This window comes from Odocoileus virginianus, unplaced genomic scaffold (assembly GCF_023699985.2).
Source record: "Odocoileus virginianus isolate 20LAN1187 ecotype Illinois unplaced genomic scaffold, Ovbor_1.2 Unplaced_Scaffold_6, whole genome shotgun sequence".
NCBI lineage: Eukaryota > Metazoa > Chordata > Mammalia > Artiodactyla > Cervidae > Odocoileus > Odocoileus virginianus.
The window spans coordinates 1,038,210-1,060,605 of record NW_027224268.1 but is presented as its reverse complement, the minus strand read 5'-3'; the positions used below and the strand labels follow the sequence as shown (position 1 = coordinate 1,060,605).

Below are 22,396 nucleotides of genomic sequence, written 5' to 3'. Positions count from 1 at the left end.
ACTATACAATTTTTAAAAAATTTTTTTAAACTGATAATTTTTGTCAGCTTTAGGAAGGGAACTTGGAAGCAAAGAGTGACAGGAAAACTCTATGTATCCTTTTGTATTTAAAACATTTTTACTATGTGAATATATTTTTGTCAATGCCTAATTTTAAAAATGAAGTTATTTGTGGAAACAAATAGTGAAGAAAATTGAGCAAAACAGACTAGTGCATATAAAAATTAAAGAACACATTTAAACAACCTAATGTGTGCAAAGAGTTTTGTTAGGTGTTATAAAATATGATTAACCTCAGTTACACAACCCCAACAAAAGTAAATGCTGTCTCAAGATCAGAAAACAAATCTAGTGGCAGGACACAACTATACATCAGGCCTCTGGTGATTTAAAGCTGCAGTGAACTTGAATCTTCAACTCGAGAACAATTTAGAGGGTGCATGACCCATGAACTGAGGGTACAGTAAGGCATCTGGGCCATGGGAGGAGGGATGCAGAGGATTCAAGCGTAGCAATTTGGAGCAAATCTCAGAGCTCATTCTTGAACGATTTCACAGTTCAAGTCCATCACTAATGCATTCTCTAGGATCACTTCTAGACCAAGGAGGACTCCTCAGTAAGGGTAATCCCCACTGAGCTCACTCACCACTGCAGAGCTTAAAGTGCCTTTTAGCAGTAGGGAAATGATGCTGTGGCCAGGATGGAGTTTACTGGGGCATACCAGTAGTAAACCCCAGGCTGGAACTCTCCTGTATGGTGGGGCCTGCTAGGATGGCAAAGTGCTGATGAAATCTGGTAAACTTCTAGGGGGTGCACAAGAATATTTAGCTGTGAAACTGTCCACATATGTAATTGGCTTGTACAACCTACGACTTAATGCAAATTTTCCCAGTTAGTTTTCCTGAAACTGTTCTGTTTTAGGATAGATAAGTTCAAGAAAGGTCACTTACTTCCTTCGATCTCTGATCCCAGTGAAGATGAGCACAACAATACCAATCACTACCACTCCCATCACGACCCCAAAGATAATCAGCCATATGGTGACAGGTGGCTCGTAAGGGGGTCCCAGCGTCGGCTGAATCCCCAGAAACTCCAGGCTGTTGTCATCCAGCTGGAAGGCATCATTGATACGGCTCCGGGACAACCTATTCCCAAAAGCAAAACACTTAGGCAAAAGAAAACAGTGCAGTTATTTACTTCCTATATCACTGTCTCCAAAAGGATTTGATAAGGCTTATCCAAAGAAGCAGTGAAATCAAAGTCAATAACCAGGTTCACTGACAGATATGAGTTTTAACAATCATACCTCTTTCATACTGTGTGATCCTAGATTAGGTTTGGAAATAGCTTCACTGGAAAATGAGGTTGCAAGTGTGGAAATGTGCAGATGGCTGGCATTTGTTCATTTGTGACTACTGTGTTGTAAAGGCAAAGTTGCACGTTTGGTAAGAATTTCCCTTCTGCCGAGGTATGTCTACAATGACTTTATATCAAATAATGGAAAAGGAAAATCGGATCCACCTCTTCTACAAATGAATCAGGCCTTATACACAAGTCTCAACAGCTGCCTTTTCCATAAAAGGTGTTGACATCCTAATAAATGGCAGTTCTGGGGAGGAACACAGGGAAGGAGCCTTTGCCAAATTCTCCAGCACTGGGCTGGGATATGGCCGAATTTTATAGAGGAAAAAAGGATGAAGGTTATTTTTAAAACAAAAAACAGTGAAATGTTCAGTATTCCAGATTGAAAACCAAAGTGTCTGGTATCCCATTCTCCTGCCATTGAATACAGTGCAGGTCAGGAAGTCAGAGTCCAGCCAGAGAGAGAGAGATCCAAGCAGCATTAGCCATATAAGCCCCACAACCTTCACCTGAAAGAGTCTCGTCACTCTGGAAATAGGAAGTTTGAGGACTCCCCAGAGCTTGCAGGAGTGCTGGGCTCCTTCGTGATGATCTCAGCTAGCACTTTCCCCCAAGACAAGTCTTGTGGAGGCAGCCAGTGAGGCTGGGCGTGCTTGGGTTGTAAACCCCACTAAGCCAGATTTTCTAGGCCAACTCTGCCCAGCAAGTCTTGGGTCTTCTTCTAAAGACGATGAGCAGCTCAAGAGTGCCATTTAGTAGCATTTCCCATAGCAGTGGTATATTAAGCCTTTTTTCTTCTCTTTTTAATGACAAGGGGAAACATCAACATCTATCCAGCCTGGTGGGCTACAGTCCATGGGGTCAAAAAGAGTCAGACATGACTGAGCAACTAACTTACTTATTTAGTATCTAAGGACTCCTGTCCCTGCCTGCCTTGTTTCAGACTTTGGTTAAATGAATTCTGCATCAAAGTCTCTACGGCGATGATGGCGACACCTGCCCACGTACCCTCTGCATTTACCATTTTCCGGGCGTGCTGGTTAGACTTCCTTCAGCCGGGACCTGCTGCCTTTGCCTGAGAGCATTCTCAGGCTACAAGATTCAGCCCTATCTGCAGTCCAGTAAGGCTGGGGAATTACTGTCGCCTGTACACAGTTCTCAACCAGTGACTGGTGGGAAGTGGTGAATAAATACCCCAGCTCTGATGGGACAATTCAGGTGCATGTTCCACACCATCTCCCAGAATTCCCAGCAGAATGGAGTTCTAGCTGCCCACAGTGGTAACTTGCTCATAACGTGTCATGTTACCTTCCTTCCATTCTGTCTCCTGTCCACACTCCTCAATCCATTCTTCCTGAGGTGACTTCCCAAGTAAACTACTTACTTTCAAATCCTTGTCTAAGGACCTGCATCTGGAGAAACCCAATGAAGGCAATCCTCTTGCTATGAGATCCTTTTGGAATTAAAACCCAAGTTTTTAAGATGAGGGAAAACACTCAAATGATTCAGAACAGTGCCTGGCACCTTTGGGAACACACAAATCATTCATTACTGCTGTTGTTGCATTGGGACCCCCTCACCCTTCTATCCTACATTTGAAAGTAAAATATCACCTGATGGCATTTTCAACTTCAGTTCTAGGGATGATGTCAGACACATTGTTAGGTGACGTGACAAAGAACTTGAAGGAGATTCTTGGTTTCTTGTCACTCACCCACACGTTCTCTTCCCTGTGGAGAAACAAAAGAAACATTTTCCCTGGTGGCACAGAGGACGCTGTGAAGAGAATGAAGACTTCTTCTGCTGGAGATGGGGGGACAATCACAGGGTAGAGAGGAGAGCCCTGGAGCAGGGCTCGTCATGGAAGGATGTAACTGTCCCAATAACCTTAACGCTGCCCAAAGCACATGAACGCAATTCCCTAAGGTGTGAGAGCAAGTCTTGGCATGATTGGTTCTGCTACCATATAAGAACCACAGTTTTTTTCAGTGTTAGAAATATTTCAAACAAAGCAGCAGAAGAATCAGCGAGGAATCACTGGTGACCCAGGATTGTGATAAACAATACGGCGGGCAGAGATGGCTCCCTTCCATGGACAGAGGTGATGCCCCGATATCTTCCAACTGTGCCCCTCCTGGCAAAACTCGTCATGTTGCCCCCACAGGTGAGGGTGAGGAGTGGGGTTTATAGTAGGATGTGACAAGACTGTGCTCTCACAGCTGATGAGACTGATCCTAATAAAATGCAAGGCAGGGACTTCTCTGGTGCTATAGCGGATAAGAATCTGTCTGCCAATGCAGGGGACAGGGTTCGATCCCTGGTCCAGGAAGATTCCACACGCCACAGAGCAACTAAGCCTGTGCACCTACAACTATTGAGCCTGTGCCCTAGAGCCAGCCAGCCCCAACTACTAAGCCCACATGCCTCGTGCTCTGCAAGAAGCCTCCACAATGAGAAGCCTGTGCACTGCAACTAAGAGTAGCCCCTTACCTGCTGCAACTAGAGAAAGCCCACGTGCAGCAATGAAGACCCAGTGCAGCCAAAAATAAATAAAACAACGAATGTTTACTAAAAAAACAAAACAAAAACCCAAGGCAGATCACATGGTTCAGAGCGTTTCTCATGCAGAAGGAAAGCCAAAGGCCTTAGAATGGCTTGGAGGCGCGCACACAAACTTTCTTCTCGCCTTTCCACCCCCACGGCCCAGTCTGGCCCTGACTGCATCTCCTATTTGTCTTCTATTAGCTCACTCTGCTCCAGCCACCCTGGCCTCTTTGCTGTTCCTTCAATATAAGTGAAGGATGCTTGTTCCTCGGGATCTTTCTACTTGCTATTTTTCAAGCTGCAACATTTTTCCGCAGGGTCTGCACCTCTGACTCTCTCTCTTGTTTCAGCTATTTGTTGAAATACTTAACAAGGTCTTCCTTGACCATTTTAGTTAAAATGGAACCCTACACACACACACACACACACACACACACACACACACACACACAACCAGCAAGCACTCCCTTGCCCATTTCCTGTTGAACTGTTCTCCCTAGCACTCATCACCATCAAATTCTACTATATTTCACTTATATATTTTGTTGACTGTCTATAACACACACACATACACACACTAAGCAGATACATTAGAATACAAGCTCAATGAAAGCAGAGATTTCTGCCTTTTGTTTTCAGTGCTGAGGGTGAATGAGAGCATTTGGGGAAAAGAAAGGGAAAGAAGGTAGGGGGGAAGAGGTGAGGAGAGGGCCATTTAATAATAACAAAGCTCTTCCATCTACAAGTCAAATAAGTCACAAGCATCCCTAAAAAAAGGTGGCCCTAATTCCAGGACAGCAATGAGGTTTAATAGTTGTTAGGAGGTTTTTCTCAATTTCACGTGAATAAAAGTTGAAGCATAAAACTTTCTGATCCAAGAGTAAGGGAAATACTCATTGAGAGCACAGCACATCAACTCACCCAAAAGGAATGGTCTCATTTCTCTCTTTTAAAAAATACTTTCTCATGGCATATGCCACAGATGACCGGAACAAGTACATTTCGTTGTCATTCCATTCATACTGCAAATTCACAACAAAAACACTGCTCAGTAGAGATCATGGGGTCATTAAAACCTGATAATCCACAAGCTTTTTTTTTTTTTGGCCATGCCACACATCCTGTGGGATCTTGTGAGATCTTAGTTCCCAGTCCAGGGACTGAATAACCCTCAGCAGGCAGAGCTCAGAGTTCTAACCACTGGACCACCGGGGACTTCCCGACGTGTGTTAATTTTAAATTGTCTAATATGCCAAAGATTCTAGCTCTGCATAAGGTCAGTGATCTCCAACTTGAGTGTGCACTGGCATCACCTGGAGAGCTTATCAAATCACTGAATCCTAGGCCCAAGCCTCAGAGAAGACCTGGAATTCTGCATCTCTAAAAGCTCCCACGTGGTGCTAACGCTGCTGGTCCCGCACCAACGCTTTAAGAACCACAGGGCTCACTGGTCCTTTGAATTTAACTTAAAGTAAGCTGAAATAAGCACCCTAGGGCAGGTTTATAGATGGGAGTTATGTGTGCCATTGGTTTTGGTTAAAACATCCATATACTGTAGACAAGTATGCTGACCTTTTACTATTTTTATAGTAAGTTCTCAGACATGTGTAAGTGTAAAAGAAAAAGAAACTTCAAGTTCAAAGGAAAAAAATAGTTTTTTGTAAACAAGGTAATTCTTCTTTTCCAGTGCTAAACCAATGGCTTGGGTAAAATTTGTGTAGTCCAGGAAAAACCTGTTCAAAGAGAAAAATAATTCACCCTTTCCTCCAGTAGATGGCAGTAGAGATCATCAAAGCTTGCCTCTCTTCTCCCTCTTAGGAAAAACAATTCTAGATTATCATACTAAGTGAAGCAAGCCAGACAAAGACAAATATCATATGATATTGCTTATATGTGGAATCTAAAAAAAGTGATACAAATAAAGTTATTTATAAAACAGAAATAGACCCACAGACATAGAAAACAAACCAAAGGGGAAAGGGGGGGGGGAAACATTAGGAATTTAGGATTAACAGATACACACTACCATATATAAAATAAACAACAAGGACCTACTGTATAGCACAGGGAACTATACTCAATATTTTGTAATAACCTATAAGGGAAAAGAATCTGAAAAAATATATATGTATGTGTATAACATTCACTTTTCTGTGCCTCTGAAACAAACACATTTTAAATCAACTATACTTCAATTTGAAAATGTTACATTTTCAAAAGAAAATTTTAGCTGTTTAAAAAAAAGATTTCAAAGGATTGCTACATTGATACCACTCAGGTATTGAGAAAGTTGCTTTAATAGTAATAATAATATTATTAATATGGCTGTGGTGTTGGAGAAGACTCTTGAGAGTCCCTTGGACTGCAAGGAGATCCAACCAGTCCATCCTAAAGGAAATCAGTCCTGAATATTCATTGGAAGGACTGATGCTGAAACTCTAATACTTTGGCCACCTGATGCGAAGAACTGACTCATTGGAAAAGACCCTGATGCTGGGGTTAAAGATTGAAGGTGGGAAGAGAAGGGGACAACAGAGGATGAGATGGTTGGATGGCATCACCAACTCAATGGACATGAGTTTGAGCAAGCTCCAGGAGTTGGTGATGGACAGGGAAGCCTGGCGTGCTACAGTCCATGGGGTCACAAAGAGTCAGACACGACTGAGCGACTGAACTGAACATGGGCACTAATATTCTCGTTATTATTTCTATATTAAAAAAGTAAAGGCTAAGTTCTCAAAATAGTATCAAAGATCCAGGTGGACTTTGCTATGAAGTAGCTTGAACTGGACAGTTATTCTGGCTAAAAGTATAACTCCGCTCTCATCAAAGCAGCCTGTTGCTCTGTGAATGGGCCTCAGAATATTACACCACCAACCCCTCTGAAGACTGTTTACTAATCCCTCACTGCATGGAAAGAGAACATGGGGAAAAACATGTCAAGAAAAAAGAAGATAATTGAAAAGAACCCTGATCTACTGGACACTTGAAATTAAAATTAAATTTTATCAGTCCAAGGAAGAGCTAATAAAAATAGGACAGAAGGAGAAATAACCCCAGAGACAATGATTGCTAAGAAATAGGAACTTGAACTTTCAGAGTTTGAGAAGTGATACACCTCCATTTTATACTTGTTTCTTAAATCTTCATTTTTTACTCCTACTATGGGCTTCCTTGGGTGCTCAGTGGTAATAAATCCGCCTGCCAATGCAGGAGACCAGGTTTGATTCTTGGGTTGGGAAGATCCCCTGGAGAACAGAATGGCAACCCACTCCAGTATTCTTGCCTGGAGAATCCCATGGACAGAGGAGCCTGGAGGCTACGGTCCATGGGGTCACAAAGAGTCAAACATCACTTAGTGACTAAACAACAACGATGACATGTTATTTATATTTAGATGTTTAGCTTTTATATGAAAATTACACTACAACTACTGTGGAGCCTTGGACAACAGTTAACTTCCCAAGAAAAGTATGGGGGTAGAAATGCAACCTTTGACCCTATCCAGTGAAAAGGACAGTTAGCTGTAGCGCCTTGGACTGTTTTATCCAGTAATGCCAGGTTGCTCTCTAATCCTGCAAAGCCTCCTGGCTGCCACACTTCCATCCATGCCTTTGATCTCCATCTGCCTGGGGCAACCCTCTCCTCTCCTTTTTCCCCAAAACACATTGCTTCAAACTGGATAACCTGAGACAGGTGGTGTTTAGGAGAAAGCAACAGCTGATGAAAGTAATTCACATGAAGGTGTAAATAATCTGATTTTCTGTAAAACTTTTTGTTGTCCAGAAATGCATCTCTGCCTCAGTGGTTCTCAAACTGTGCTGTGATCAAAATCACCTGGGGAAATTTGATGACTTGATGCCAGATGCATGCATGCTAAGTCGCTTCAGTCATGTCCAACTCTTTGTGACCCTATGGACTGTAGCCCGCCAGGCTCCTCTGTCCATGGGATTCTCCAGGGAAGAATACTGGAGTGGGTTTTGATGCCACACCTCAGAGCAGTAAGTCAGAATCTCTGGGAATGGGACTGAAGCATTAATATTTTAAAGAACATCGTGAATGACTCCAGTGTGCAGCCAGGCTTGAGAAACAGTGGTCTAACTTGTTGCTTCCCAGCCTTTACTGTGCAGATTCTGATTAAGCAGGTCCAAGGCTGGGGTCTAAGATTAAAACAAGCTTCTAGTACCTAGATGATTGACTAAGACAAAACAAAGCCAAACTGCCTACAATATTTCTAATAGCAGTCTCTAAAAATATAAACATGTCCTCTTCCTCAAATACAAGTAATGGGGACTTCCCTGGTGATCCAGTGGCTAAGACTCCAGGCTCCCAAAGCAGGGGGCTTGGTTCAATCCCTGGTCAAGGAACTGGATCCCACATGCCGCAACTAAGAGTTTGCATGCTGCAGCTAAAGATCCCACACATCAACTAAGACCCAGAAAAGCCAAATAAATAAATAAATATATTTTAAAAAAATACAAGTAATTGTGATCAGAGTGAATTGGGAGGGTAGGTATTTGATACTTTAAATGTTTTCTCACTGATCTTCATAATACCTTCAGAGTCACAAGGAAAACAGAGGCTTAGCCAATTCAACAAGGAATGTATTACTGAAAAAACCAACTCAAATGCCAGAGGCCAGAATCTAGGGCTTTTTAAGAGAACCATGTGCCGTTTCATCTTTTCAACTGCCCTGAAATGGGTTTGTTGTGCCCTAAAAAAGGGAATGCACTGAAAGTTATAGATGCGCTATCTAGAATACTCACAGCATTTTTTCCAAGAGCTGATTTAAGGCTTATCCTCACTTTGATGCTTTGGTCAGAATCTGATTAAAGAGAAATAACAGACTGTTGTTACAGACAGCAGATTGACCATGTGTGTTTATTTCCTTCCTTTCCCAAGATCCCAGTAAAGTGATAGTAAAGGAATTTTTTAAAGGTATAAACACTCCTTTGGAAAATGAGAAGTTATGGAGGAGTGGTAAATGCTTTCTCAAGGGTCAGGAAGTCGTGGCATAACGTGTACACACAAGCAGTAGAGACCCCCCAGAGAATCCAGGAGAGGCCTGGGATTCGAGTACAGCAGGGAGTGGAAGAAGATACTGGACTGAAAACAAGGAAAATGAAAGTCTAGGTCTGGTTATAGCCACTTGGGGGAATAGCTGATGCTCCTACCCCATGAGCTCTTGCTTAGAAAGTCACTTGGAGGCCGTGCTGCAGCAAAACAGGAGGGAATTCATGAAAGAAGACATGGAATCCAGGAAGGAGTGGATTCAACCCAGGACAGCAGCGAAGGGATGACTCAGGATGAAAACTGTGGTCCAGATTGAGACAGGAGGACTCTAAGAGGGAGTTCTTTAGGAAAAATGAGACTGAAAAGAATAGATACGTTGGAATAGTTGGAGAAGAAGAATATAGCATAGACAGCAAATTAGGTATGCAAAAAAATGAGGCAATAGAAACTTCAGGACAAACAAAAAGCTACATTAAAAAAGATATAAAATAGTATATTACTTGGTTCTGCAGGTGTAATGACGCAAATATTGATAATTTCTTTACTAAAAATTATGTTAAATTTCATTGGGAGAATAGGAAATGGAGGCAGAAGAGTAGGCAGAAGTGCATGTCTAAAACTGAGCAATGGGGAAATGACAATATAAACAAGCTGTTTAGAATATGAATGTAACTGCCAGAAAGAAGAGGGGATTGCATTAAAATTATTAAACATATTTGCCTTTCTTTGAAGAGCAGGATTCACATACAGTGGGTTAGAACACTAACCACATACAGTGTTAGACTCTTTTATTTTAAATATGGGGCTAGTAAAGCAGATTGAAAACAAGAGGGGGGAAGTTTTCACTGTGTCAGATATACAGTAGGTGCTCAACAAATGTGTTTCCTCTCAGAGAAAATGGCATCTGCCACCACAGTACAGGGGATGAGTAGAGGGAGAACACACTCAACTGTGTAAGTCCCATGAGACTAGGGCCAGAGAGGACTAGGGAAGCAGAAAAAGGGCCATTAGAAATGTGCCAACGCCATCTACTCACATGGAGTCCATTCCGTGCTCCAACCCACGAATGAATTCCTATTCTGCTCTTTCAGCCAGGTAAACAAGGGCTCAAAGTAGTTGAGCAGGGGTTTTACATCCATAGTCTTTATCCCCACAATACTTTCCAATGCTAAGGTCCAGGGTTCCGATTTTCCAAGGCTCAGCATTTGGCTACATAAAAAAAAAAAAACAAAAAAAAACAAAAAAAAGCTGGGGGAGGTGGGTTCAGTGCCTTTGGAAGGATTCCAGATGTACCTCTGTTTACATGTACAATCTATGGTTACTCCTCTTTGGTTTGACTGTTTGCTCCTGGCAAATAAGACAAGAAGGCATGTAAAAGATGTATTCATCTTTCAATCTCTCCTCCCCCTGGTTACTACAAAGAGAGCTCTGTAGTTACGACATGGGGAGAGGAAGTGGCCTGAGTAGCCATCACAGGATCCAGGTTCATGTGTGATCACAAAACAAACATTTAATTCATGGATGAAGACATTTTGAGTCCCCAAATTTTCTTTTTTGGAACAAAGAAATCAAATTCAAACCTAGGCATGGAAATGAGTAACATTAAATAGGATGAGAGGTTCAATGTTTTTGAAGTATCTCTTACAGCAGCCTCTGCCCAGCTTCAGTGGAATTTGAGATATCACATTTGAACAGGGCACCTTCATGGTTAGCTGTTTTACAAAGGGCTTCATGAAACTGGAATTGATAAATGGTCCTCGTGTAATACCTGTAAAAGAGATAAAGGAAAAGAAAAGAGCTGTCCCGTGTGTAGTTTCTGTGGTTAAGTCACAGACTGGGACATATATTTAAATTTTGAGGCCCCAGTAACCAAAGAAGTATCAGTTAAACCTCTTTTCACTCAAGAAAGACCCAAACACAAACCCTATAGACTCATCATACTTGCATTTATGTATCAGTTGAAAAAAAGGCAGAATTATCTTGTTAAATGTGAGCTCACATTTGTATTGTGTTTTACCAATTTATAGCCTTTTCACACACTTATGCCAAAATTGATCCCTCTGGCAAATCAACAATATTATTTCTACTTTACAAATAAAGAAACTGAGACTCAGCAAATTCAAGATCTGGAGCTAATGGGTGAAGAACATAGATTTTGGGACTTCAAGTTAAAAATGCTCTATTATAATCCCCCTGAACTCTGCCAGTAACAAGGAGACAAATAGAAACATTTTTACTGCTCCCAAGGAGACTATAAATTCCCTGTTCATGGAGAAAAGGATTTCATGTAACTTTTGTTGAACTCCATACACCATGTTCAGTTACAAAGAATTGAAACCGATCATCTATTTTGAGGTTCTAAGGGGGAGGTGAATGGAGATAGAGATGTTAAAGTTGTCACTCTGTTTACAAATTCTAGAAGTGAAACAGAAGAAAACTGTCACTTACCGGATGAACGAGTAATCTTCAGCCACATGGAACAGACACGCAGGATCACAGTATGTCTCATCATGAGGCAGAGGCTCCACCACTCCAACTATCTCTCGCCTTCGGAGGAAAAAGAAGGTATATTAGCTGTGGGTCGCTCATCAAGAGAAAGTATAGATGGTGCCATTGTGCAGTGCTATCAGCCAATGGCATTTCTATTGGAATTTTTTGTCAGGTGAAATTGAAACAGTGTAAAGAATTACAGAATAAAGCCCATCATGAGAAAAAAAAAAACCCCATCATGTAATCATCTCTGTTTTTTGTTAATTTAGCCAGTCTATACCATTGAAGAATAGCTGTATCATCAAAACACCAATTTCATAAAGTGTATTATGTGACCAAACCATACAATGAAAGTCCTAAAAATTCCTCTCCTGCACCATTTTATGGGCTCCTGGTAGGCAGAATTTTCTAAAATTGAAACCTTACTGATTCTTCAAGGCCAGCTCAAATGCCCCCTCGTCTATGAGCCCTGCCCCTGACCCCAAGCACCTGTCTCACAGCAAGCCCTCCAGCTCCCTAGGCCTTCTCTAGCTCTGCCTCCTTTGTCATTTCTCTCTCTGTTTTATAATTATTCACATACAGCTCCTTCTTGCCCTGGAGACTTCAGCACCTAGCAGGCAGGGCTGTGTTTTGGTCATCTTTATAGTTCCAGGGCCAGCCACAATCCCCAATGCTAAGAAAAGACTTCATGTGGACTTATTACCTGAATAGAGTACAATGAATCATTTTAAGGGCCTGATTCCATGTACCTTTGGAAATAAACTAAAAGAGGTCAAAAATTTAATCAGGATAAAAAGGTGCAGAAACCATGTATTTGGCATTGTTTGCATACATTTGTCCTTTCTGAATGTGGGATCATGATAGACATAATTTTGGTAATACTTAAATGCTAGAGACAGTTATTAGAGATGCTGTCTCCTTCTTCCATGGAGGATTTATGTCAACAGAAAGAATCTTAGCAGAATAGTGGCACTGACTTCAACTTATGAATGTGGGGCTAAATATTATAATTGTAGATCTTCTCTCCAAAAAGGAAAAATAAAGAAAAATCATTAACAGGAGTCTGACTAATATGGTGGGGAGATCGCTTTTCTTCCATCTTCTTCAGTAGTACTTTCATCACTATTTCATACTTGTCTGAGCCAGGCCCTGTGCAAAGCACTTGGGGTATAGTGAGAATGACGTAGCACTGAAACTATTGAAAGGCATCACCATCCATTGCCCAAATGCGGCAGGCTCCCACTTGCTTGGAATTCTCTCCTTTCCCTTCTACGTACACCTGGTTAACTCCCACATTGTTCTCAAACCTCAGTTTGAATGTCTCTCCTCATCTGACTCACTGGCCAGGGCTTTGGATCTCCCCTTGGATGCTCACGGATCCCCACACCCTCCATCACAATTCAACACACTGCAGTGGTTTCATTTTCCACATTCGTCCATAAACTAAAAGCTCTTGGAAGTCAAAGAGAACATCAGAAACGATCAGCCTCAGATCCCTGGTGCAAACAATCAGCCTTGGATCCCTGGTGCTTTACCTACCTAAAATACGGGGTTATTAATTTTTGTTTCAAAGAATGGACAAAATAAAAAATGAAAATGAACACATTGATTACTTCCTAAATAATATCAGAGTTTAATGGGTGCCTCAACATGTAAAAAGATAGAGCATGAGAAATTTCGTCACTTGACCCTGCTTTTGAGGGAGTAGGCAAGGCCAAGGAAATGTTATCTGAGAAGGCACCCAAATGGATACTTAATAAAAAGAAAGTAGTTAATTTGAGTGTGTGTGTGTCTATATAGGCCAATTAGATGTTTTTAAATAAACAGCAAACCCATGAGAAAACATTTTACTGATTGCGTGCATATTCACTGACTTACTTCATCTCCCACCACTTTTCCATCCACTGCTCTTTGGGAATTTCACCCTTAAAGACCATCCACCTCCACTTTTCTAACATGTAAGTAAATGGTAGAGTTCCAACAATTGTAAGTGCTTGTTTGAGCAGGAAGTTTATTTCTGTTTCTGAAAGGAAAATGGGAAAGGATAAATATTAAGATGAGGATGACAGTAGACATTTTGTGTCCAATAATTTCCTAATCTCAAGATATTATTCCTCAAGATATACTTACTATAAGCATGATCACATGAGAAATATTGACAGTGGACATAATAATATGTATTTATTCATTTTCTCAGCTGAGGGATTTGAAGTAGGGTGAAGCCTTGGATAGAATAGATTAAATAAATCCACGAGTAACCCTCTTTTTTGCATTAGTTTCAGTTGCCTTCCTTAACTACCTCTTGTCAGAGCTAAGTAGGGCTATTTCATATGCTTTCCTAGTCATACTGTTTATTCTTGTAAGCTCCATGAAGGCAGTTACTATCAATGTCTCATTCAAGACTGTATACCTAAACTGGTATCTGCTACACGATGCCCTGTGTGAGTCTTTGCTAAATAAATGGATATTAAACAGATGTGGCCAAAAGCCAGTAAACCAGGGAAGAAAAAAAAAAAACAAAGAAAAAACAGCCTCCCTCCTCTGATTATCCAGGATAATCAGAAGTACCATGAACTTTAAATTTACTGATATCTTCCTTCAGTTCAGTCAATCAGTCATGTCCAACTCTGCGACACCATGGACTGCAGCATGCCAGGCTTCTCTGTCCATCATCCCCAACTCCCGGAGTTCACCCAAACCCATGTCCATTGAGTTGATGATGCCATCCAACCATCTCATCCTCTGTCATCCCCTTCTCCTCCTGCCCTCAATCTTTCCCAGCATCAGGGTCTTTTCAAATGAGTTAGCTCTTCGCATCAGGTGGCCAAAGTATTGGAGTTTCAGCTTCAACATCAGTCCTTCCAATGAACACTCAGGACTGATCTTTAGGATGGACTGGTTGGATCTCCTTGCAGTCCAAGGGACTCTCAAGAGTCTTCTCCAACACCACAGTTCAAAAGCATCAATTCTTTGGCACTCAGCTTTCTTTATAGTACCAACTCTCACATCCATACATGACTACTGGAAAAACCATAGCCTTGACTAGATGGACCTTTGTTGGCAAAGTAATGTCTCTGCTTTTTAATATGCTATCTAGGTTGGTCATAACTTTCCTTCCAAGGAGTAAGTGTCTTTTAATTTCATGGCTGCAATCACCATCTGCAGTGATTTGGAAGCCCAAAAAAATAAAGTCTGACACTGTTTGCACTGTTTCCCCATCTATTTCCCATGAAGTGATGGGACCAGATGCCATGATCTTAGTTTTCTGAATGTTGAGTTTTAAGCCAACTTTTTCACTCTCCTCTTTCACTTTCATCAAGAGGCTCTTTAGTTCTTCTTCACTTTCTGCCATGAGGGTAATCTCATCTGCTTATCTGAGGTTATTGATTTCTCCCGGCAATCTTGATTCCAGCTTGTGCTTCATCCAGCCCAGTGTTTCTCATGATGTACTTTGCATATAAGTTAAATAAGCAGGGTGACAATATACAGCCTTGAACGTACTCCTTTTCCTATTTGGAACCAGTCTGCTGTTCCATGTCCAGTTCTAACTGTTGCTTCCTGACCTGCATACAGATTTATCAAGAGGCAGGTCAGGTGATCTGGTATTCCCATCTCTTTCAGAATTTTCCACAGTTTATTGTGATCCACACAGTCAAAGGCTTTGGCATAGTCAATATAGCAGAAATAGATAATTTCTGAAACTCTCTTGCTTTTTCTATGATCCAGCAAATATTGGCAATTTGATCTCTGGTTCCTCTGCCTTTTCTAAACCCAGCTTGAACATCTGGTTCACATATCGCTGAAGCCTGGCTTGGAGAATTTTGAGCATTACTTTACTAGCATGTGAGATGAGTGCAATTGTGTGGTAGTCTGAACATTTTTGCATTGCCTTTCTTTGGGATTGGAATGAAAACTGACCTTTTCCAGTCCTGTGGCCACTGCTGAGTTTTCCAAATTTGCTGGCATATTGAGTGCAGCACTTTCACAGCATCATCTATTTAGGGTTTGAAATAGCTCAACTGGAATTCCATCACCTCCACTAGCTTTGTTCGTAGTGATGCTTCCTAAGGCCCACTTGACTTCACATTCCAGGATGTTTGGCTCTAGGTGAGTGATCACACCATCATGATTATCTGGGTCATGAAAATCTTTTTTGTACAGTTTTCTGTGTATTCTTGCCACCTCTTAATATCTTCTGCTTCTGTTAGGTCCATACCATTTCTGTCCTTTATTGTGCCCATCTTTGCATGAAATGTTCCTTGGTATCTCTAATTTTCTTGAAGAGATCTCTAGTCTTTCCCATTCTATTGTTTTCCTCTATTTCTTTGCACTGATCACTGAGGAAGGCTTTCTTATCTCTCCTTGCTATTCTTTGGAACTCTGCATTCAAATGGGAATATCTTTCCTTTTCTCCTTTGCTTTTCACTTCTCTTCTTTTCACAGCTATTTGTAAGGCCTCCTCAGGCCTTAGAAATATCTTCCTTATGAGAGTTTAAAATGCTTTAACAAATTATGTTATTTCATTTATCCTTTATTAGTGGTGTAAATGGAGAAGGGAATGGCAGCCCACTCTAGTATTCTTGCCTAGAGAATCCTGGGGACAGAGGAGCCTGGTGGGCTGCTGTCCATAGGGTCGCACAGAGTCGGAAACGACTGAAGCAACTTAGCAGCAGCAGCAGCAGCAGTGGTGTCAAAGGACAGTGGAGCTGATACCTACTGTATAAATGCAGCTCACTGGAATGTAACCAGGGGGCCGTTATCTATTTGGCACATCACTGTATCTCTAGTGTCTTTAAAAATGATTTACACATAGTAAGTGCTCAGTAAACACTTTTGGAAGAAGAAAGGAAGAGAGGGAGAAAGAAAGAGAAAAAGAAGGAATGAAGGATTTTATTTTGTCAAATATAATTCACAGATCAGGAGCAGAGCCAAGGAAAGAAGCAGGAGTTTTTCAAACCAGTGATTTAATCATCCTTGCCTGCTGTCAAGGAATATTAAAAAATGATAAAACACTTTTCTGTGAATTGACTTGAGAATGATAATTTAAAATTAGGCAACAGGTGTGGTTACTGTGAAAGCCCTTTCCTCTGTTGCAGTACCTGGGAGGATACTGCTACTTGTCTATTACCCACTGGGTCTGTGCTTATACTTTTTCAGACATGATGAAGGCTTTACAGTGACCTACTCCCAGGTACTTGTGAGATCGTCAAGGTGTGGAGTCGGAAGTCAAGGCAAAGTGAACTGCCCACACAAAGATGGAGCTTACGACCTTGACCTCATTGACTAAATGTACCAGTCAGCAGAGCTGATGTTTATGTCCCAAATGGCTAAAATGAGGGGAGAGAAAAACATGGGAAAGAAGAACATATTTGGCTCTAAGTGTCCTTCTTTTACAAGAAAGAATCCTCACAGAAAAAAAAAATCTGGATCACGTGAGTTTTGTTGGGTTCCATCAAGTCCAGATCATCCAAAGAGAAAAAGGCTGCCTCAAACAAAGATGCTGAAGGATGGCCTGGATCTGAGGGGATGTTATGGGACAAATTCATGCTTCAGCTAGATGAAAAAAAAATGTTTCCGTCTCTTCCAATCTTTGTATTCTACCACCTGCTCCTTAAGAACTCCCATAATATTCCCATAAAATTATGGGGAAAGTTGTAGATTAGGTCTTTGGTTCTGGTTCTGCCATGTTGTTTTTTGACCTTGGGCTAGTTATTTTCCCTCTCATGCCTTCAGCTTGCTTCCTCTACAAAGTGATTTTTAGAATCTGTTCCAGCTCCATCATTGAGGTTTTTACGTAGAACTGGGGAATTCAATCTGAACTCTGACACTAACTAGCTAGGTGACCTTGGATAAGGCATTTCAGTTCTGTGGGTCTGTTTTAGCATCTTTCAAAAAATATTCTGGGCTTCCCTGGTGGCTGAGTGATAAAAAATCCACCTGCCAATGCAGAAGACACAGTTTCCGTCCCTGGGTAGGGAAGATCCTCTGGAGAAGGAAACAGCAACCCACTCCAGTATTCTTGCCTAGAAATTTCCATGGACAGAGGAGCCTGGTAGGCTACAGTCCATGGGGTCACAAGGAGTTGGACATGACTGAGTGACTAAACAACAACAACAAGTAAAGTAAAATAAAAGTTTTCTGCTAAATGATTCTTAGAGTCCCAAGATCATTCACTTAGTTACCTCGTCTCAAAGACACAAAAACAAAACTTGGCATGTTATGTTATATACTGTTTTTTTTTAACCAGAAGCAATTCCCAGTTCCCCACAAATACATTATATTTTATATGGCAAAAATTAAATATATCCTATGCATGGCAATAAATACCTTTGCCCATGTCAGACTAAAGAATACCCAAAAGAAGCCATGAGAAAAATGTGCATACCATTGTCTTCATAAAAATCAGGTTCCAGAAGACCAAGTGCTTTCAGATAGTGAGGTGTCGCTGCAGACAGTGACATGATTTCCCCAACAGCTTCGTGGAAGCCTTCGTTGGCCCCGTCTCTGAGCAGGTAGGGCTGTGCGGCATACGCCATGTCATACTGGATGTGGCCCATCTCGTGATGCGCGGTCAGGAAATCATCCATGGTGACCTTCGTGCACATCTTGATCCTCAACAAAAATGGGCAAGATTAACATGAGCCCCCCTGAATTTCGCTTATTCATCATAAGAGTTATATGGGATTTCTATAGCATGGATCACATTTCCAAGATGTATTGACCAGTGAATCTTGAGGACCTACCTTATATGTTCTAGAAACTGTTCTAGGTGCTCAACATAAAGTGATGGGCAGGGCTGAATCCTTTCCTCCTACTCACAGACTAATAGAAAGGAAGACAAACAGAGTCTTCTACTATGAAAACTCTGAGGCAAGTACTCTACAAGTGATCAGCAGGCATGGCCTTGGCCATAACGATGAGTAAATGCAGGCCTAGTCTTCTGGAAGCACTGGGAATGGCATGACTCAAGATGCAATGAGCAAGCTGGACCTTGATTAAAGCACAGCAGTTTGCCAGGTAGATGGCAGGAAGGGACAAGAACTGACCTTCCTAGAAGTGTTCAATGAGGATGGCTTGAGAAAAGAATGGGGACACAGCCAGCAGCTGGGGACAGTTAGGACAGAGAAGCAGTCAAAAAAAAAGGGGGGGGGGCTAGAAATTGACACTTGGGAATCATTAGCATGTAATTAGGGGAGTGGATGTGATGGCCCATGAAGCTAGTGTAGGATGGCAAGGAAAGAGGGCCAAGGACAAAACCCCAGGAGGCCCCGGGATGTACAGGGTGGAGAGAGGAAAAGGAGACAGAGAGAGAAGTCAAAGAAGTCCGGAAGGGAGGACAATGCAGACACTAGTGAAAAACAACAGGTCAAAGACAACCAACCAACACTGCCTCATGCTGCTGTGGCCCAAAGACTGCATTTGGCAATTACATACCAGTCCTTTTCAACTTGGCAAGAGCAGTTTCAGGCAGGTGAGTGGAGGGGTCATATTTCAGTAGGTGTTGTCATTTTCCCACCACTCTGAGCACACCATCCCCCTGATAAATACCCTTTAAGGACTCTCAGTGCTCAGGAACAAACTCAATCTCCTTTATACACCCAATATGACCTCTTTTTCTAACTTTGGTTTTTCTCTATTCTCTTTGACACAATTATAAGAATAGGTACTTACTTAATGTCTACTATGTGTAAGATCCTGTGCTAGGAAGCTTATATACACGTCCTCACTTTCCAACCTTACCCTAGTACTGGAGTCAGTAAGTTCTGGCCTGCAGCTGGCCACTTGTGATAAATTAGACTTTACTGTGACACAGCCCCAACCACTTGTTTCTGTATCGTCTCTGGCTGCTTTCATGCCACAAGGGCAGACACGAGTAGTTGCAGCAGAGACCTGCAAAGCCTAAAGAGACGATTTAAGTACTCTCTGTGTTTCTCCTATGATACATACCAGATTTTCTATCCACTTGTCTTAGTTCACTCAAAAGAAAGAAACAGGGAGGGGGGATTAATGTCTGATTCATATATTCCATCTTCCATAAATCTTCACACCAAGCCTTTCCTAATGGGGGCACCACCATACTTATGACCATGAGTGCATATTATTTCAGACAAGGTAAACTGTCTAAAGGTGCAATTGAGGGCCTGATGACAATCCCCTTTTCCTTGGAAACCGAGATGTGGTCTCATGGACTCCCAGCCTCTATTAAAGGAAAATTCACTCCTCTCTTCAGTGCTCAGAGAAGCAGACAAGGAATCCAAATTCATCCTCATCCCTCCATTGTCTCCCGTTTGACTACTGGCAGTGTGAACGTCAGTCTCACTACCTGAAGTCACCCTTCCCCAAGTCCCACGCTGTGGGGTGGCAGACCACCTTCCGGCCATCGCCTGGCTCAGTCAGCATGGAGTTGTCCCAGAATCCTTGAGTCATGTGAGGGAGGCTGATAGACACAAAGAACTTCTCGGCCTCCTTGAATATCCTTTCTGCATCCCAGGACTGGGGGAGAAAAAGAACAGCATTTAATTGTAGCATTAAAATCACAGCATTCTTTTGTTCGGTATGTACAAAGGCAGAGCCTTTCTGAAAGGCAATTTGGTAACATGTACAGACAGCTTTCACAGTGTTTATACTCTTTGTCTCAGTAATCCAGTCTCTAGCGAACTAACCTAGGAAATTCTCAGAAATTAGGTCAAAGAATTATATTTTAAATGATTTTTATTACTATTTTTCAATTAAAATATATTTGACAAATTGTATAAGTGTTACAAAATAATTTTTAATAGAGGGAAAAGTGGAAACAGCCTCCAGAATGGCTAAATAAATAATGATGCCTTTGTGGAATGGAAAACCTAAATAGATTGAATTTATAAAGAATTTTTATTGATTTTTTAAAATAATAGTGAGAAGATAAAATATGTGAAATACTTATATAGTATAATTTTAATGAAGAAGTGCATTAAAATGTCAGGAGTAGACTGTGACTATGTATGAATTTTTCTGCCTTTATTCTTTATGTTCCAGGTATAAACACAAGTAGTAACAACCTTCTCTTTGCTAAAAACTGTTCAACTCAAGACAACAACTCTTGATTGAGTTCTTTCAGTGAACAAGGCCCCAGTATTAGGCTGGGGATTATTAGTGTTTGTGTCAGAGGAAGACACAAACAATAAAGCAAACATGAAGTCACATGCTTTCGAAGTAAAAAAGGCCCACATGTGACCCAGCAGCCAGTGGGTAGCTAGGCCTTGGCTTCACAGTCTGTATTGGAACCTAAACTTTCAGAATATTCTGGAACTGCAGAAGGGCAGCAGAAGGTGCCTGCCATTCAGCAAATCTTTCTGGGAACCAGTGTCCCTGGAGCTGACCAAGACTTCTTTGGAGATAAAGCCCATACATCAGTCAAACTAAATTTGTATAACTGGCAGATAGTTCATGAATCACCTTTTAGTGACACAGAAAATTTCCTCTGATCTTAAAAACCAGTTAATTTCTTCTCCCATGTCCGCCATGAAAATATGAAACTGGGTATAAGAGACACAATGGATTGTTTTTTACCTTTAAAGGCTTAACGTCAGACAATACTGCTATTGGTGACTAAGGTATTCTTAAGGAAAAATGAACGTATACCAAAAGAGTGTAGACTGGCAAGCACAGTTAATATTGGTTGAATGAAGAATGAATGGGTAGAAAACCAGACTGGAAATACTGCAAATTCTGGGTTCCAACCTTAATTGCCACTGACTGTCTTTGTGACTTTGGGTGAATCATTTACCCAAGCCTCAGTTTCCTCACCTATGACATGGAACTATCACAATATCTGCCCTGAGAGTCTCATAGATTTGTTGTAAACATAACATTAGGAGAGATGGTAGGTGTGAAAACACCATAGACAGGCTATGGAGGTATATAAAAATGAGCCCTTGCTGCTACTCAATTGTAAAATGGGGCTAGAACAGCTGCAGGAGTTTGGGGGCTCTTGAAGCTTCACGTTTTCATTCTGCTATGGACTTATCTCAGGAATATGTTATGCAAGTGAAGGGGTTCATTGCGTAGTTGCTTACAGATTTAAAACTGTTCACAAGCAATGCATAAATACTAACGTAAATCACAGTGCAACGATCTGGAAAAATTTTACACAGCTAATAGATGTATGATTATAGATTCTACCCAGAATTGTAGAGTATTAGCTCGATAAAGAAAAAATAATTACAACTATAATATGCTTTCATCAATGGAAGGGAACACAGAGAATTAAAACAATTATTCCAAGATGGTAACAAAAAGTTTCTTTGCAAACCATTGCAGACTCTTATGGTATCTTTAACAATAATGATTTTTAATATGCAAAAATCTCCTAAAGATATCCTTTTTTCCCCCTATTCATAGAGGTTACTGACTACATAGCAATGACTAACTTTAGAAAGAATCATAAGTTCACAATTCCACATTTTATTGCTTAATGGAAAACCAGGTCATCTCCACTTTTAGTTACTCTCAGCAAGATCAATGCCATACTTATTCTAGGTACTTAATGTCACTGTCATTGTAAACTACTTTTTTATGAAAAGACACCTACATAAGAAATAAACTTAAAATAGCTTGAAATTTTTCTCATTTACATGACTTTATAACATAAGAAGAGAAAGGTAGCATACAAAGGAATGAGGTTGAGGATTTAGTTTTCAAGGTGTCTTCTTCTTACCTGGTTCTTCATTTTTTCAGTAACATCTATGCTTGGTTTGTGTTTAAAGGGGACTGTCAAAGAGTACAGATTTGTCCAAAATCTCCCCCACATATCACCTATTAAAAAAAAGATTTGTTAATATGTGATAAAGATAGTAGAAGTATAGACATGATTTTACATAGCACATGAGGTAGGACTGGTAAACAGGCCATAGAGTATTTTAGATTTAATTTATTGGGTTGGCCAAAAAGTGATGTTACAGAAAAACATGAATGAACTTTTTGGCCAACTCAATAGTTCCTGTGT

The 22,396-nt window shown here is 41.0% G+C and overlaps 1 protein-coding gene across 3 annotated transcripts in view; it reads right to left on the bottom strand.

Annotated features, from left to right (window-relative positions):
• ACE2 (angiotensin converting enzyme 2) overlaps positions 1 to 22,396 on the bottom strand; it is a 47,507-nt gene that overhangs the window by 4,052 nt on the left and 21,059 nt on the right. For all 3 annotated transcript variants that reach the window (XM_070462634.1, XM_070462632.1, XM_070462633.1), the window contains 11 exons: positions 22,109 to 22,206; positions 19,733 to 19,902; positions 17,795 to 18,021; positions 13,288 to 13,432; positions 11,368 to 11,466; positions 10,565 to 10,687; positions 9,956 to 10,128; positions 8,673 to 8,731; positions 4,828 to 4,928; positions 2,976 to 3,092; positions 951 to 1,145 (listed from right to left, as the gene is read on the bottom strand). In XM_070462634.1, coding sequence (XP_070318735.1) covers positions 951 to 1,145; positions 2,976 to 3,092; positions 4,828 to 4,928; positions 8,673 to 8,731; positions 9,956 to 10,128; positions 10,565 to 10,687; positions 11,368 to 11,466; positions 13,288 to 13,432; positions 17,795 to 18,021; positions 19,733 to 19,902; positions 22,109 to 22,206 — 1,507 coding nt within the window. The remainder of the gene's footprint in view (positions 1 to 950; positions 1,146 to 2,975; positions 3,093 to 4,827; positions 4,929 to 8,672; positions 8,732 to 9,955; positions 10,129 to 10,564; positions 10,688 to 11,367; positions 11,467 to 13,287; positions 13,433 to 17,794; positions 18,022 to 19,732; positions 19,903 to 22,108; positions 22,207 to 22,396) is intronic.